This window comes from Acipenser ruthenus, chromosome 1 (genome assembly GCF_902713425.1).
Source record: "Acipenser ruthenus chromosome 1, fAciRut3.2 maternal haplotype, whole genome shotgun sequence".
Classification (NCBI taxonomy): Eukaryota; Metazoa; Chordata; class Actinopteri; order Acipenseriformes; family Acipenseridae; genus Acipenser; species Acipenser ruthenus.
The window spans coordinates 1,978,936-1,997,146 of record NC_081189.1 but is presented as its reverse complement, the minus strand read 5'-3'; the positions used below and the strand labels follow the sequence as shown (position 1 = coordinate 1,997,146).

The 18,211-nt window shown below is 44.1% G+C and overlaps 1 protein-coding gene across 3 annotated transcripts in view; it reads left to right on the top strand.

Annotated features, from left to right (window-relative positions):
• The window catches only part of LOC117403717 (rho-related BTB domain-containing protein 2-like), a 73,837-nt gene that overhangs the window by 34,039 nt on the left and 21,587 nt on the right, over positions 1-18,211 (top strand). For all 3 annotated transcript variants that reach the window (XM_034926270.2, XM_034926271.2, XM_059027037.1), the window contains exons 2-4: positions 3,985-4,186; positions 5,933-6,036; positions 17,989-18,174. In XM_034926270.2, coding sequence (XP_034782161.2) covers positions 3,995-4,186; positions 5,933-6,036; positions 17,989-18,174 — 482 coding nt within the window. In that variant the 5' untranslated portion in view covers positions 3,985-3,994. The remainder of the gene's footprint in view (positions 1-3,984; positions 4,187-5,932; positions 6,037-17,988; positions 18,175-18,211) is intronic.

Here is an 18,211-nt window from a genome sequence, read left to right as displayed (position 1 = left end):
TTATTAAGAAATGGAGAGAATATGGCACAACTGTTAATCTGTCTAGAACAGGCCGACCCTCAAAAACTGACGAGAAGGGCACTAGTCAGGGAGGCCACCAAGAGGCCTATGGCAACTCTAAAGGAGTTACAGTCTTCCACGGCTGAGCTGGGAGACACTGTGCATACGGCAACAATAACCTGAGTGGCAAAAAGAAAGCCATTGTTGAAAAAAACTCACATCAAATCTCGGCTAGTTTGCCAGAAGGCATGTGGGAGACTCTGAGACCAAGTGGAAGAAGATTCTATGGTCTGATGAGACCAAAATAGAACTTTTTGGCCTCAACGCTAAGCGCTGTGTTTGGCGCAAGCCTAAAACTGCACATAATCCTGAGAACACCATCCCTACCGTGAAGCATGGTGGTGGCAGCATCATGCTATGGGGATGCTTCTCTGCGTCAGGGCCTGGAAAGCTTGTGAAGATAGAGGGCAAAATGGATGCAGCAAAGTACAGAGAAATCCTGGAAGAAAACCTACTGAAGTCTGCAAGAGACCTGGGACTTGGGAGAAAATTCATCTTCCAGCAGGACAATGACCCCAAACATACAGCCAAAGCCACACTGGAGTGGCTTAAAAACAAAAAGGTCAATGTCCTGGAGTGGCCCAGTCAAAGCCCGGACCTCAATCCAATTGAGAATATGTGGAAAGAGTAGAAAATTGCTGTTCACCAAAGGTCATCCAACTTGACGGAGCTTGAGCAATTTTGCAAAGAAGAATGGGCAAAAATTGCAGTGTCCAGATGTGCAAAGCTGGTAGGGACTTATCCAAATAGACTCATGGCTGTAATTGCTGCCAAAGGTGCCTCTACCAAATATTGACTCAAGGGGGTGAATACTTATGCAATCAATTGTTTTGTGTTTTATATTTCTAATTAATTTAGAACAATTTGTAGATTTTATTTTTCACTTTGAAATTATGGACTTTTTTGTGTTGATCAGTGGCAAAAACTCCTAATTTAAATCCATTTTGATTCCATGTTGTAACACAATACAATGTGGAAAAGTCCAAGGGGGGTGAATACTTTTGAGAGCCACTGTATATGATTTAACATTGTATAACACAGATGGTTTCTGCAAGTTAATATTGAGTGGAAATTGTATTTCATGGAAAAAGGAAATCTTGTGTCGGGAGGCTGTTAGTGTAGGAATTATTGTGCTGCTGCTGCTGTGAATGGGGGAGGTGGTTGCCAGCTGTATGACAGAGCTCCTCCAGTATTCTACAGTAACTGCATCTGCCTGCTGGGGCTTCCGTTTCATTCTGCTACACTGTCTTGCGCTGCTGTGCCTGTTATATGACAGTGCAACAAAATGAAAACACACAGAGAGCTCGGGCTGCTGGGAAATCTCTCCCCGCACGTGCAGGAGAGCGAGCCGAGCAGAGGAGCTCACCTGTCCCCATCTCAATGAGACACAGGGAGACGCTCACCCTGTCACCCCCCCTCCTCCATCCTCCTCTGAATATGGGCAGCTCAGGGGCTGCTGCACTGTGAACTGACCGGGGGGAAGGTACTGTACGTATAACTTGACTTTTCCACAGGAGAAGGACCCGGGGGACAAGTCCAGGCCTGTCCAATAAAGCACTAAGCTTTTAGGGATCAGGAGCTTTGAGAGAAGAAAGCAGAGACTTCAATTTAACCTATGATTGCTGCTGGAATAAATACTGGCACTGCACTTAGTATGAAGCTGTGGTGAATATACAGTCTAAAAAACACACCTTGGAAGTAGCATCTTCAGACTTTAATGAGGTTGCTATAGAAACTAGTTTTATCCGAGGTTGAGTTTCTGTGAAGTGGTGATAATGGGACCAAGTCCTTCCATGATACTCAGAGTCATAAAACACAGCAGTAGACGCAGTGGAGTGTAGTGGAGTGCACTGTTTAGCCTGCGGGACTGGAAGTTTGTGGGTTTCATTCTTGCCCAAATGGTATTCAGTGGCAATGCAGATAGACAGTGGTAATGTCAACTCATGGCTGCATTGGTACCACAGTGGTCTGACCAATGGTGGCTTCACAATAGTATGAACTGGACCAACACCCACTGCAGTGCCATATCCATACCATAACATTATGTACACGCAGTTGATGCATAACGTACTTGATGTGCATTCTGGTGACACATCAAAGCTCATTGAAGGTCAGTGCTGGAATAGGGTTTATTTTAATTGTGTTGGTAAACACAGTGCCTTTGCTGCTTGCATAGTTTGGATCCAGGTTTTCAAATCCAAACGTTTCTGTTGTAATCCCTGAGTGATGTAGGGAGCTTGAGGTTCGGTTGTATGACTACGAGTGAAGCACTCAGTGGGTAGAACACTCACAGATTCGGGCTCCCGTGCCGGTGAGATGACATGAGGTTAAAAGCTCTATAACCATGAATGAAGAGCAGCCGGACTCTCTTTGCACAGTGGTTAAGACCTGTTTGTGTAGCACAGCAGAGCCTGGGCGTGACCCAGCCCCCAAGCACACCACAAGCAAGTGCCTTAACCACTATGCAAAAGAGTCAGCCTCGTGCGTTGCTGGTAGCTCGGATGGGTAGCACTTGCAGCGTAGTGACCCCTATACTAGGGGTCACTAGAAGTTAAGGACGGGAGATTGGTGAGTCTCCAGTAATACCCATGGATAAATGTCAAGTGGGATAATGCTTATTTAAGTGTGTGGCCTTTAAAACTCTCAGAGCACTACATTCTGACAAATCACTGTGTGGTTTGCCAGTCCTTGAAAAGATGTTGATAGATTGAGAAAGGAATTTTTTACAGCTCTGCAGGTTGTATATCTGCACTACAAAAAAAAATCTTATTCAGGTAAACTGCTACAGTAAACGTGATCATCTTGATGTTGTTTTAGGTTGTACTGAGGTTATATACAGTACAGTGGAAGATGTGTTTTTGGAGGTGATTATGAAGTTATGTAAATTGTAGCTCTGTAAGATTATTATTGTTTTTGCATTCCTTGTCCTAGTTATAATTAGCTCTAATTAACTACATTGCTAATTGGACCCTGCTTTCAGATCCTGTCACAATGATGCCAGCAGACCCGTTGCTCACAGAGGTGTGTCTGCGTCTCTTTACAGCAGTGCTTCTAAACCTGGCATTCAGGGACCCCAGGGGGACCCCAGGATGATCTGGATACTTCTCTCTTTGTAAAACCACACACACATTTAATTTACAGAAAAATTTAGTCCCCTGTTGTGATTAGATGTTATTCTTCAGGACAGTATATACAGTATCTGCAGCGTCTGCACTGCTTCCTTTTCCAGTTTTCACTTGAATGTTACATAGCTTTTTTTCTGTCAAGTTTCTAGATCTTGGCAAATGCTATGGTTATTAAAAGCTTACTGTATACATTCAGATGTCATAAGTGTATCTTATTATATAGAAAAACATTTCTTTTCATCCAGTTTGGGCAAGTGAATTGTGAGGCGAAGCTTACAGGTTTTGACTGCTCAAACCGTACAGAATGCCATCACCCTGTACACAACATATTAACTTATTATAAATCACACAGATTTATTAAACAGTATTTTATTTATAAAGGATGTATAATGTATACCAGTGTGGGACATGTATTCAGACCTCTTCTATTATTCCTAACCCTGACTTTAAAAAGGGAGGGGAAGGGGGAGTCAGGACAACATAAATATATAATGACCCAGGGGAGAATTCGGAGGTGACAATGCAGTTCATTTTCAGACCAACCAGAAAACTGTGCAGATTACCTATGAAGTTTAGTGTAAAAACAAATCCACATGGAGGCTGCATGAAAATGTCGAGACTTGGGTGCAGTATATCGGCGAGGCAAAGAAGGAAGGCCTGTTTCCCTTTTTTTCCAAGGCTGCCGGGATGCTATGTGGTTCAGAGTGTGTCTCTCTTGCTAACAGACTGTGCTTTCCTTCCCTCCCTTTCTCTCTCTCCCTCTCCCTCCTTCTCTCCCTCTCTCCCGCTCCCTCCCCAGGGCCCTCTCCATGGATATTGACACAGACTACGAGCGGCCGAACGTCGAGACTATAAAGTGTGTGGTGGTGGGTGACAACGCGGCGGGGAAGACACGACTGATCTGCGCCAGGGCCTGCAATGCCACGCTCACGCAGTACCAGCTGCTCGCCACGCACGTGCCAACTGTCTGGGCCATCGACCAGTACAGGGTGTGCCAGGAAGTAAGAGGACAGCAACTGGAAGCTCTAGATAACTAACTTTACATTGTGAAGAACTGTACGCAGGATGCAATCATCACAGTTGAAAATAATAAATCTTTTATTTGTTGGTTTTGATCAGCAAGCACAAGACAATCTCAGTGCAACTTTGCGAACATGGCAGAGTCAGAGAGAATACAAATACTTTGTCAATGCAGCGCTGCATACATTGGTCAGAAAGACATTTAATACATAATAATATGCAAATATGACAGTCGACAGAGAATCGGGTGAGACGTTGTTGTAAGTGACTCTGCAGCTGATGCATAGTTCACACACCCTAGTCTTTGTAAGATGCCTTGGATAAAGGCGTCTGCTAAATAAACAAATAATAATAAAGGACTACCCACAACCGGAGACTGATCCTTGTACTCTAAAGCCTCGCACACACACAGCCTAAATGCGGTTTGCGAGTTCGCCTTTTGTCTTGATACGGTTTAAGTACACACACATTTCAGTAGCAAAAGGCAGCGAAAACCGCACTAGTTAATCCTGTTCAGAGCGAGTTCTGTTATTAATTCAGTTTGGTTAGTTAATGTGTCTGTGTATTAAAACTGCACTAAAACAACCACAGCAGGTTGAAAGATTAGGAATTGGGTGCACAGTGCCTAGGAGCTGACTTGTCTCGGATGTTGTGACTTTCATACGATAGATACAGGAAATAAAAAGTTCACAAAGTCATCTAGCCATAAACAACAGGAAATAACCTTTGTGAAAGAACTATCCAGTATCAGTTTTGTGCTTTTTATTTGATTTCAAACTGGGTCATTGTAGATTTTTCAGTAATTTGTGTCTTTATGTACTACAGTATGTGCTTAAAATGTTATGGGCAAAAACAGGACAATATGACATTTTATTTTTTACCTTTTCCCTCGCCCTTAAAGCCAGCATAGTTTGAGGGGGCGCTGTCCTATTGGATCAGCCAGTCAACCAATCAGTTCCAATCAATGAAATGTAACCAGACGAGGCAATCTGAGAACGTCTTCTCTGGAGCAGGGAGAGGGGAGGCTAGTTTTATTCTCATTATTCAAGACCAATGCAGAAGTGCACAGGCTGAGAACAGCTTCTCTGGAGCAGGGAGAGGGGAGGCTAGTTTTATTCTCATTATTCAGGACCAGTGCAGAAGTGCACAGGCTGAGAATGGCTTCTCTGGAGCAGGGAGAGGGGAGGCTAGTTTTATTCTCATTATTCAGGACCAGTGCAGAAGTGCACAGGCTGAGAATGGCTTCTCTGGAGCAGGGAGAGGGGAGGCTAGTTTTATTCTCATTATTCAGGACCAGTGCAGAAGTGCACAGGCTGAGAATGGCTTCTCTGGAGCAGGGAGAGGGGAGGCTAGTTTTATTCTCATTATTCAAGACCAATGCATAAGTACACAGGCTGAGAACAGCTTCTCTGGAGCAGGGAGAGGGGAGGCTAGTTTTATTCTCATTATTCAAGACCAATGCAGAAGTACACAGGCTGAGAACAGCTTCTCTGGAGCAGGGAGAGGGGAGGCTAGTTTTATTCTCATTATTCAGGACCAGTGCAGAAGTGCACAGGTGCCATTCAGTGATAATCCTGCTCTGTAGGACCATCACCCTCCCTTGATTATTAGTTGATAATCTGCTCTAGGCAGATTCATACTAGAGCTGTAGAAGTGAAAGGCTGGTGCATTAAGTGTGTGACTGTGCCTGTGTGGTTAACCCCAGCGTGTCTCTGTGTGCCGTGCAGGTGCTGGAGCGCTCTCGTGATGTGGTGGACGAGGTTAGCGTGTCTCTGCGACTCTGGGACACCTTTGGGGATCATCACAAGGACCGCCGCTTCGCGTACGGCAGGTATGCACTCGCTCTTAACCCTTTAGAGTCTGTCACAAAACTTTACAGACACTTTTTCCAGGAGGCGATGGGCTATATGTTCAAAGTGATTCCTCCATTCTTTAATTAACTCCTCTTTTTTGAAAGGAGAACAATTCATCTTAATGCTACAAAGTGAGAAACAAACACCCTGAGAGTGCTTAACAGAACTTGAAATCTGTAACTTAGGTGTTTGGTTGTAGTTTTGTAAAATTAACAGGGTGTTTTACCTCTTTCAAAAAATAAGAGTTCATTTAAAGACTGGAGTAAATGCTTTGAAAATATTAGCCAGATACCACATGAAAAATGATTTCTGTCAGACATGGAATTGAAGTAATTCTGTATTTTGTAAGTGATGGTTTAATAAAGTTACTGTTTTTGTTGTTGTTTTTTTTAATAATGTGCCTGCAACAGGACAGACAGGCAAGCAGGAATCGCAGAAACAGAAGAACAAGGCCATGCTGTTATTGATAATTAACTAAACAATAGTCACATTTTAAAGAAATAAACGCTCTGGAGCAGCACTTTGTAAAGCCAGAGGCAGCGATGCGTTCACCATGAGTTTGTAAAGCCAGAGGCAGCGATGCGTTCACCATGAGTTTGTAAAGCCAGAGGCAGCGATGCGTTCACCATGAGTTTGTAAAGCCAGAGGCAGCGATGCGTTCACCATGAGTTTGTAAAGCCAGAGGCAGCGATGCGTTCACCATGAGTTTGTAAAGCCAGAGGCAGCGATGCGTTCACCATGAGTTTGTAAAGCCAGAGGCAGCGATGCGTTCACCATGAGTTTGTAAAGCCAGAGGCAGCGATGCGTTCACCATGAGTTTGTAAAGCCAGAGGCAGCGATGCGTTCACCATGAGTTTGTAAAGCCAGAGGCAGCGATGCGTTCACCATGAGTTTGTAAAGCCAGAGGCAGCGATGCGTTCACCATGAGTTTGTAAAGCCAGAGGCAGCGATGCGTTCACCATGAGTTTGTAAAGCCAGAGGCAGCGATGCGTTCACCATGAGTTTGTAAAGCCAGAGGCAGCGATGCGTTCACCATGAGTTTGTAAAGCCAGAGGCAGCGATGCGTTCACCATGAGTTTGTAAAGCCAGAGGCAGCGATGCGTTCACCATGAGTTTGTAAAGCCAGAGGCAGCGATGCGTTCACCATGAGTTTGTAAAGCCAGAGGCAGCGATGCGTTCACCATGAGTTTGTAAAGCCAGAGGCAGCGATGCGTTCACCATGAGTTTGTAAAGCCAGAGGCAGCGATGCGTTCACCATGAGTTTGTAAAGCCAGAGGCAGCGATGCGTTCACCATGAGTTTGTAAAGCCAGAGGCAGCGATGCGTTCACCATGAGTTTGTAAAGCCAGAGGCAGCGATGCGTTCACCATGAGTTTGTAAAGCCAGAGGCAGCGATGCGTTCACCATGAGTTTGTAAAGCCAGAGGCAGCGATGCGTTCACCATGAGTTTGTAAAGCCAGAGGCAGCGATGCGTTCACCATGAGTTTGTAAAGCCAGAGGCAGCGATGCGTTCACCATGAGTTTGTAAAGCCAGAGGCAGCGATGCGTTCACCATGAGTTTGTAAAGCCAGAGGCAGCGATGCGTTCACCATGAGTTTGTAAAGCCAGAGGCAGCGATGCGTTCACCATGAGTTTGTAAAGCCAGAGGCAGCGATGCGTTCACCATGAGTTTGTAAAGCCAGAGGCAGCGATGCGTTCACCATGAGTTTGTAAAGCCAGAGGCAGCGATGCGTTCACCATGAGTTTGTAAAGCCAGAGGCAGCGATGCGTTCACCATGAGTTTGTAAAGCCAGAGGCAGCGATGCGTTCACCATGAGTTTGTAAAGCCAGAGGCAGCGATGCGTTCACCATGAGTTTGTAAAGCCAGAGGCAGCGATGCGTTCACCATGAGTTTGTAAAGCCAGAGGCAGCGATGCGTTCACCATGAGTTTGTAAAGCCAGAGGCAGCGATGCGTTCACCATGAGTTTGTAAAGCCAGAGGCAGCGATGCGTTCACCATGAGTTTGTAAAGCCAGAGGCAGCGATGCGTTCACCATGAGTTTGTAAAGCCAGAGGCAGCGATGCGTTCACCATGAGTTTGTAAAGCCAGAGGCAGCGATGCGTTCACCATGAGTTTGTAAAGCCAGAGGCAGCGATGCGTTCACCATGAGTTTGTAAAGCCAGAGGCAGCGATGCGTTCACCATGAGTTTGTAAAGCCAGAGGCAGCGATGCGTTCACCATGAGTTTGTAAAGCCAGAGGCAGCGATGCGTTCACCATGAGTTTGTAAAGCCAGAGGCAGCGATGCGTTCACCATGAGTTTGTAAAGCCAGAGGCAGCGATGCGTTCACCATGAGTTTGTAAAGCCAGAGGCAGCGATGCGTTCACCATGAGTTTGTAAAGCCAGAGGCAGCGATGCGTTCACCATGAGTTTGTAAAGCCAGAGGCAGCGATGCGTTCACCATGAGTTTGTAAAGCCAGAGGCAGCGATGCGTTCACCATGAGTTTGTAAAGCCAGAGGCAGCGATGCGTTCACCATGAGTTTGTAAAGCCAGAGGCAGCGATGCGTTCACCATGAGTTTGTAAAGCCAGAGGCAGCGATGCGTTCACCATGAGTTTGTAAAGCCAGAGGCAGCGATGCGTTCACCATGAGTTTGTAAAGCCAGAGGCAGCGATGCGTTCACCATGAGTTTGTAAAGCCAGAGGCAGCGATGCGTTCACCATGAGTTTGTAAAGCCAGAGGCAGCGATGCGTTCACCATGAGTTTGTAAAGCCAGAGGCAGCGATGCGTTCACCATGAGTTTGTAAAGCCAGAGGCAGCGATGCGTTCACCATGAGTTTGTAAAGCCAGAGGCAGCGATGCGTTCACCATGAGTTTGTAAAGCCAGAGGCAGCGATGCGTTCACCATGAGTTTGTAAAGCCAGAGGCAGCGATGCGTTCACCATGAGTTTGTAAAGCCAGAGGCAGCGATGCGTTCACCATGAGTTTGTAAAGCCAGAGGCAGCGATGCGTTCACCATGAGTTTGTAAAGCCAGAGGCAGCGATGCGTTCACCATGAGTTTGTAAAGCCAGAGGCAGCGATGCGTTCACCATGAGTTTGTAAAGCCAGAGGCAGCGATGCGTTCACCATGAGTTTGTAAAGCCAGAGGCAGCGATGCGTTCACCATGAGTTTGTAAAGCCAGAGGCAGCGATGCGTTCACCATGAGTTTGTAAAGCCAGAGGCAGCGATGCGTTCACCATGAGTTTGTAAAGCCAGAGGCAGCGATGCGTTCACCATGAGTTTGTAAAGCCAGAGGCAGCGATGCGTTCACCATGAGTTTGTAAAGCCAGAGGCAGCGATGCGTTCACCATGAGTTTGTAAAGCCAGAGGCAGCGATGCGTTCACCATGAGTTTGTAAAGCCAGAGGCAGCGATGCGTTCACCATGAGTTTGTAAAGCCAGAGGCAGCGATGCGTTCACCATGAGTTTGTAAAGCCAGAGGCAGCGATGCGTTCACCATGAGTTTGTAAAGCCAGAGGCAGCGATGCGTTCACCATGAGTTTGTAAAGCCAGAGGCAGCGATGCGTTCACCATGAGTTTGTAAAGCCAGAGGCAGCGATGCGTTCACCATGAGTTTGTAAAGCCAGAGGCAGCGATGCGTTCACCATGAGTTTGTAAAGCCAGAGGCAGCGATGCGTTCACCATGAGTTTGTAAAGCCAGAGGCAGCGATGCGTTCACCATGAGTTTGTAAAGCCAGAGGCAGCGATGCGTTCACCATGAGTTTGTAAAGCCAGAGGCAGCGATGCGTTCACCATGAGTTTGTAAAGCCAGAGGCAGCGATGCGTTCACCATGAGTTCTCTCCCCAAACTCCGTTGCAAACTGAAACTAATCCAGGTGCTTTTATACAGTACATATGGTCAGGTTAAATTAGCAATCCATTTGTTACCCTGTCTCAACCAAAAACATAGAATTATTAGTGTGAAGGGTCATCATCCTTCCACAGTGACCTAAAGCTTAGTTTGTTTTGATAAATTAAAGCTGGAAGAAATTGTGATAATGCATTTATGGAGGGGGCTAGAACTAAATTTGAATGTATTTGAATTGCAAACCTAGCCTTTCCTCAGCATACAATCTAATCAGCCGTAATTATTAAACCACCCCATAGAAATATGCAAAGAAACCAACTTTGACTATCCTTCTCATTGTCTTCATTGTCAAAGAATTGCAGTAAAAAATGTTTGTCAAGTTTCTTTTAGTGTTCACACAATTTAATAATGTCAAAACACCAGAGGTCCACACACACACACACACATATATATATATGTGTAAGGAAATGACTTACTTACTTGATTTAAAAACGAATGTTAGAACTGAATTGCTATGAATTACTTCCAAATAAATAATTATTTCCTGAGCGTGCAAATGCTTTTTTTTTTCATGAAGTGAAATCTGTTCCAGGGGTGAAATTCTGCCAGGTCTTATTTTAATCCTGGTACTGGGTACCGGGACTTCATCTGCTTTTCATCCAACGCGCTTGCATTCCGTTCAGTCACACTAGTGTAGCGTTTCTCCAATGTGCTTTCATTCAGCACAGTTCATGCTGCTTGCATTCTGTTTACTCATACAGCATCTCTTAGCTGCTATTGGCCACCATTAAAGTCAGTGTAATCACTGCGTGTTGATTGGCTGAGCTTTCATTCTGATTAGATTTCATTTTGGCATGCTTCACAAATCTCTGCCCATTTTGCTTTGTGTCAGTGCTCCTTGGTTGATCAATAAGAGAAGACTTTAGCAGTGAGACGTGAAAACAGCGCCATGGAGTAATTATTATTTTCTTAAGTTCAGAGAAACTATCTGAATATTCGAACGACCATTGCTGCACATGAATTTGAAGGCAAAAATCCACGTCAGTGTCCGCCATAAATTTTAGAAATAATGATCACAACGTGCTTTGTCTTGCACCGATTTATAAAATGGAAAGTGACGTGTGGGACAGCAGGGATTAACATAAAAAACAGGATCAACAAAGTCAAGTGCTGCTTCAGATTTGGCGAGCGAGTCAGAATCGGGATACAGATGCAGGTGTGCTTTTACACTTTCCAAACACGGGCCCAACCTGCAAGGTGAATGTTAAGTACAGTGATCAAAGTTTTGTTTTGTTGTGATCCTAGCATTTTCTGTTATGAGGGCTGTACATTTACAATGCCCCCTTTTTCTACAGTTTATTTCAGTTAAATTTTGCACTTGCGTGTAAAGGCATACGTAAACCACAGTAATGATATTACTTTATGAACATGTGTCATTTGTCACTTTGTTATTGTGTAGGAACCACAGTGCCAGGGATTAAAAAAACAAACAAAAAAACCCTAGAAACCTGATGTCTGCTTTTATACGGTTTCTGCCTGAAATATACTCCTCTTTATCTGCAATAGAGCATGGTATAATTCATCTACACAGAAACACAACAGAGAAGCACACAGAATATATTGTAGGATTACAATATATTATAATCCAAGGTTATCAGTCTGGAACATACAGGGAGGATTTCAGAGAATACATGGAGATTGAAATGGCCAAGTCATTTTTTAATAGTAGTGCCTTGTACATTAAAAAATAAAGGGGTATTTCAGCCCGTATTGCACATTGTTTGTCTTAGACCTTTTTGTATCATTTGTTCATAGCACAGTTGTTTTCTTTATACACATTTTGTATAACATCCCCCCTTTTTAGGATATCTTGAAACAAAACTCCCTCTCTACAGCAGTTACTGCATAGTGTAATATTTCTTAATACTTATCATTTAAGGTTTAACTTAAGTGTTATATTGCAGTACATGACTGAGTGATACATGCAGAGGGTACAAAGCTTTCAGGATTTTCAGCTTCTTTGTTTATGATGAATTGGTTATATTTTATCAGTTTTTTTTAATGCTTATTTTGTATTCATAAATGTATTGTGTACTGCGCACATGAATACATGCACTTTTTTGTTGAGAATTTCCTCCCTGATCTATTCATTCTACAGCATAAAGAATTGCTTTATATATTTGTACAGAGTTTGTGGATGGGAGGCTGTTATGTGTTATCTCCTTATCCTGCAGTCTTACTGAGTTACACAAACTGGGAGCAGCTGGTTTAGAACATGCACCAGTGCTCTGTGAGAGTCTCTGGAAAGCTGCTAGATATTTAGCAGCATCCTAAATCTCCAGCTGGTCCTTCTAAAGTTACTGATACCTAGTTTTGTGAAACGGATAGAAGGATGTTAATGAGTTCGGCCCTGCTAGATGCTTCAAAGCGCTTTGTTGAGTCAGCTGGGCGTGTGCAGCAGACAGTCTCAGCGGCTCAGCGGTTTTAGAACACGCGGAGTGTTCCTAGCGACTAAGCTTCCTGCCACAAGCCGTCCGTCAACTAATACCGCTTTACCCAGTCACCTCGCAGAGCTGTAATGAGGCGGCTGTGAACAAGAGCTCTTTAAAATCCCTTAATCCCCCTTAAAATGAACAAGATAATCTGATCTTCTCATTGAAGAGGATCATGAGTAAACCATGCCCGAGGGATAAAGAGGGGGGGGGTGGGATGGAGGGAGGGAGGGAGCAGAGAGATTGTATAGGGAGGGAGGGACATGGGGAGAGGGGGAGAGATTGTAGAGGGAGGGAGGGAAGGACATGGGGAAGGGGGGAGGGATGGAACAGAGAGAGTGTCTGGGGGAGGGAGGGAGAGGGGGAGAGAGATGGAACAGAGAGAGTGTCTAGGGAGGGAGAGACATGGGGAGGGACATGGAACAGAGAATGTCTGGGGGGAGGGAGGTAGAGGGGGAGAGAGATGGAACAGAGAGAGTGTCTAGGGAGAGAGGGACATTGGGAGAGGGGGAGAGATGAACAGAGAGTGTGTCTGGGGAGAGGGAGGGAGAGGGAGAGAGATGGAACAGAAAATGTCTGGGGAGGGAGGGAGAGGGGGAGAGAGATGGAACAGAGAGAGTGTCTAGGGAGGGAGGGACATGGGGAGAGGGGGAGAGATGAACAGAGAGTGTGTCTGGGGAGAGGGAGGGACATGGGGAGGGGGGGAGAGAGATGGAACAGAGAGTGGAAGTGTATAAGAATGAAAAGGAAAGGCAAAGGGAGGGTGGGTGTGTTTTGTCCTATGGAGAGTGCCAATAGCATAATTACACTGCAGGCTGATTGCAATGATCCAGGATTTAAACCACAATGCAGCCATTGAGATGTTCGGTCCAGCAAAGGAGAATACTCTTCCTTACAGTGCAGCCGTACCATCGGCATACTGGGGCTTTTTTAAAGTGAACTAGTCTAAGTTCTTCCCAGTTGATCTCCAGTGACGAAGCTGTTGCTCTGTGGTGACAGGTAAAGCTACAGTGGTACGAGCCATTGGTGGAATCGTGGATCGGTGCCACATCTTCATATTTCCACATAGCAAAAGCATACACGGGTAACCCACTGGATTTCCATAACAGTACTGGACAGTGTGCTACTATATCAGGACCATTGTGCAGTATTTCCATTGCTCGTAATGCTGTGGTCTGTGACTGGGTGCACTAGGGCTCTTTCATCGTATTTCACTGCGATTAGCGTGGGATCTGAATGAGACTTTTGTTTTGAAAATGTCCTATTCCTGCCTCTGTGTAACAACCATCTGGATGATGTGTGCGCTCTACAGCCTTCCACTCACCTCACCAGATCACACCTGGATGATGTGTGTGCTCTACAGCCTTCCACTCACCTCACCAGATCACACCTGGATGATGTGTGCGCTCTACAGCCTTCCACACACCTCACCAGATCACACCTGGATGATGTGTGTGCTCTACAGACTTCCACACACCTCACCAGATCACACCTGGATGATGTGTGCGCTCTACAGCCTTCCACACACCTCACCAGATCACACCTGGATGATGTGTGCGCTCTACAGCCTTCCACACACCTCACCAGATCTCACCTGGATGATGTGTGCGCTCTACAGCCTTCCACACACCTCACCAGATCACACCTGGATGATGTGTGCGCTCTACAGCCTTCCACTCACCTCACCAGATCTCACCTGGATGATGTGTGCGCTCTACAGCCTTCCACACACCTCACCAGATCACACCTGGATGATGTGTGCGCTCTACAGCCTTCCACACACCTCACCAGCTCTCACCTGGATGATGTGTGCGCTCTACAGACTTTCACACACCTCACCAGATCACACCTGGATGATGTGTGCGCTCTACAGCCTTCCACTCACCTCACCAGATCACACCTGGATGATGTGTGTGCTCTACAGACTTTCACACACCTGACCAGATCACACCTGGATGATGTGTGCGCTCTACAGACTTTCACACACCTCACCAGATCACAGCAGGAGAGGCAGCTGTGGCACACACACACTACTGTAGCTGGGGAAGCTGCATGGGCCTGTCTGCTGATAACTGTTTCTAAATCTGAATTAATGTACAGTTATGGCCAAAAGTTGTGCATCACCTAGAATTTTAGGATTGTGATATAATAAAAAAAAGTATTTTATTCAACATCATGTAATCAAAAAAACTACAAAATGATATCACAATAGCGGTAAGCCAAATTAGTTCATTCTATAGGGTGATGCAAAACTGATTTTTTTTTTTTTTTTACAAAATTAATTGAATTTACAAATAGTTCAAATATCCCAAATGACTTAGTGAAAATGACTTTTATTAAGATAAATCATTTAAATACTACTTATTTCCTGAAATACAAATTATTTTATTATGTTATAGTAACTACAGTATATTCATTATTGAAAGTCTTTATATATACAGAATATGTTTGTGTGTGTGTGTGTGTGTGTGTGTGTGTGTGTGTGTGGGTGGGTGGGTGGGTGGGTGGGTGGGTGTGTAGTTGATTAAAACAAACTCGGAAGTCACACACAACACATCCTGTTTAAATACTGCAGATAAAACGATGACCTTTGTGTTAAGTGTGTTTGCACGTGTGTTATAAATGATTAACAGTAGATATTAAATATTTAAACCGGGAAGGTATTCAGAGTTTCAGCAGCCTGTCTACTGTATTTCACATTCCCCGTGACTTCATCCACTCCTATTTAGGCCTGTCATTCCATGGCTTTATAATGAAGTATGCAGCGGTATTGTATCTAACCACGCTACCAGAGCGTTGCTCCAAACATGCAAACAGCTGCAGAGCTATATACAAAAGTCACCTGACCAGTAGACAGATATTCAGGGTTAAAAGTATGCGGTTCAGACTAGAGCACCACCTAATTGTGCTATAACAGTAAACATGTTGGAATGTTTGTCAGATTAGATTGAGTAGCATCTAAAATAGCTTCAGCATATACTCTGCTGCAGCAAGTGTTCAGATTCACTAGGTTTCCTAGCTTGCACAGACTTGTTGTTTTTCTTGTGTTGCTTTTCTAGTAGTTGTGGGTGCTGGGGTCCAGCAGGGCTCCTAGTGGCCAGTTTGAGTTGAGTCGAAGGGATCTTTCTTGTATAACTCATGATTAGTGACAGGCAGTGAGCAGTCTAAAGATAGCCAGCCGGAGTGTTCTGTGCTTTATTACTATTATTTATTTCTTAGCAGACGCCCTTATCCAGTGCAACTTACAATTACAATTGTTACAAGATATCACATTATATTTATATACAATTACCCATTTATACAGTTGGGTTTTTACTGGAGCAATCTAAGTACCTTGCTCAAGGGTACAGCAGCAGTATCCCCCACCTGGGATTGAACCCACAACCCTCCAGTCCGGAGCCCTAACCACTACTCCACACTGCACTACACACGATAAACTCTCAAGAAAAGGAAACAGCTGTTGGTTTGCTGGAACAGTTGTTTTTCTTTTTTTTATTTAAATTCTATTCATAGCCTCTTTCAGTCATGTGTCTGCCTTCCTGCTGGTTGTCTCAGTGGAGGATGTTAACACAGCCACTGTATCTCGTTCTAATCCTGCTGGTGTTTAGGTGATGTTATTAAGGGTCAACCCCTATAAAAGTTGTCCACAGTAAAAGCATGGCAAAATGTAATAAAGCACAGAGAGGTGTGGTAAAATTATTATTTATTATTATTATTATTTATTTCTTAGCAGACGCCCTTATCCAGGGCGACTTACAATCGTAAGCAAATACATTTCAAGTGTTACAATACAAGTAATACAATAAGAGCAAGAAATAGAATAACTTTTGTTCAAGCAAAGTTAAAAGCATAGTAAAATGTAATAAAGCACAGAGAGGTGTGGTAAAAGCATGGTAAAATGTAATAAAGCACAGAGAGGTGTGGTAAAAGCATGGTAAAATGTAATAAAGCACAGAGAGGTGTGGTAAAAGCATGGTAAAATGTAATAAAGCACAGAGAGGTGTGGTAAAAGCATGGTAAAATGTAATAAAGCACAGAGAGGTGTGGTAAAATGTAATAAAGCACAGAGAGGTATGGTAAAAGCATGGTAAAATGTAATAAAGCACAGAGAGGTATGGTAAAAGCATGGTAAAATGTAATAAAGCACAGAGAGGTGTGGTAAAAGCATGGTAAAATGTAATAAAGCACAGAGAGGTGTGGTAAAAGCATGGTAAAATGTAGTAAAGCACAGAGAGGTGTGGTAAAAGCATGGTAAAATGTAATAAAGCACAGAGAGGTATGGTAAAAGCATGGTAAAATGTAATAAAGCACAGAGAGGTGTGGTAAAAGCATGGTAAAATGTAATAAAGCACAGAGAGGTGTGGTAAAAGCATGGTAAAATGTAGTAAAGCACAGAGAGGTGTGGTAAAAGCATGGTAAAATGTAATAAAGCACAGAGAGGTATGGTAAAAGCATGGTAAAATGTAATAAAGCACAGAGAGGTGTGGTAAAAGCATGGTAAAATGTAATAAAGCACAGAGAGGTATGGTAAAAGCATGGTAAAATGTAATAAAGCACAGAGAGGTATGGTAAAAGCATGGTAAAATGTAATAAAGCACAGAGAGGTGTGGTAAAAGCATGGTAAAATGTAATAAAGCACAGAGAGGTATGGTAAAAGCATGGTACAATGTAATAAAACACAGAGAGGTATGGTAAAAGCATGGTAAAATGTAATAAAGCACAGAGAGGTGTGGTAAAAGCATGGTAAAATGTAATAAAGCACAGAGAGGTATGGTAAAAGCATGGTAAAATGTAATAAAGCACAGAGAGGTATGGTAAAAGCATGGTAAAATGTAATAAAGCACAGAGAGGTATGGTAAAAGCATGGCAAAAAGAAGATTGCAAACTGTGATAAACAGTGGTAACCATGGGAAAACCACAGGGAAACCTGAAGAATGCTGTTTTTCGCTAATAAGGGAAAACCTTGATGATAAAGTCCAAGACGTACAAAGTTAAATATCTATTTCAGTTTGCCAATAAAGCAGAGAATAATTAAAGGACGATCATCTTTGGCTGCAAACAGAAGAAGCCATTGTTTGATTGCGCTGCTGCTTTCTTGTCAGCAGGAAAACTAAATAATTGACACTTTCCTATAGTTAGGAGATGCCTCCTGTGAAATCACCTTCAGACCAGCCTTCAAATGATAAATATCACAGTCATTAGACCTGTGCTGCCAGCTAATAGCTACTGAAACGAACTACTGCAGGTGAGGCATCCTGCTTTACCATTGAAGACCATAGGATCTCATGAGAGACTATATATAATCTTGGATATCCGGCCATTAATAAATGCATTTATTAATTAATATTTATAGAATAGTAGATAGTAGTAAAATGGTCGCATTACCGCAGTAGTTATACAATTACCGCACCCTGTTGTCTGTTATGCTTACTTATATATTTATTTATCTGTATTCATTCTGTCTCAGAAAAATGATCCTGGTTGCACAGATATTCCTCCAGCTATCCCTCTCTCTGTCTCTCATCTCTCTCTGTCTGTCACTCTCTCACTCTCTCTGTCTGTCTCTCTCTCTCATCTCTCTCTCTCTCTCTCTCTCTCTCTGTCCGTGGCAGGTCTGACGTGGTGGTCCTGTGCTTCTCCCTCGCCAACCCAAACTCTCTGCGCCACGTGAGGTCCATGTGGTTCCCTGAGATCAAGCACTTCTGTCCTCGCACTCCCATCATCCTGGTGGGCTGCCAGCTGGACCTGCGCTATGCTGACCTCGACGCAGTCAACCGTGCCCGCCGGCCACTCGCCAAGTAAGGAGTGCCTTCACACTGCCCTTCTCCCAGCTGA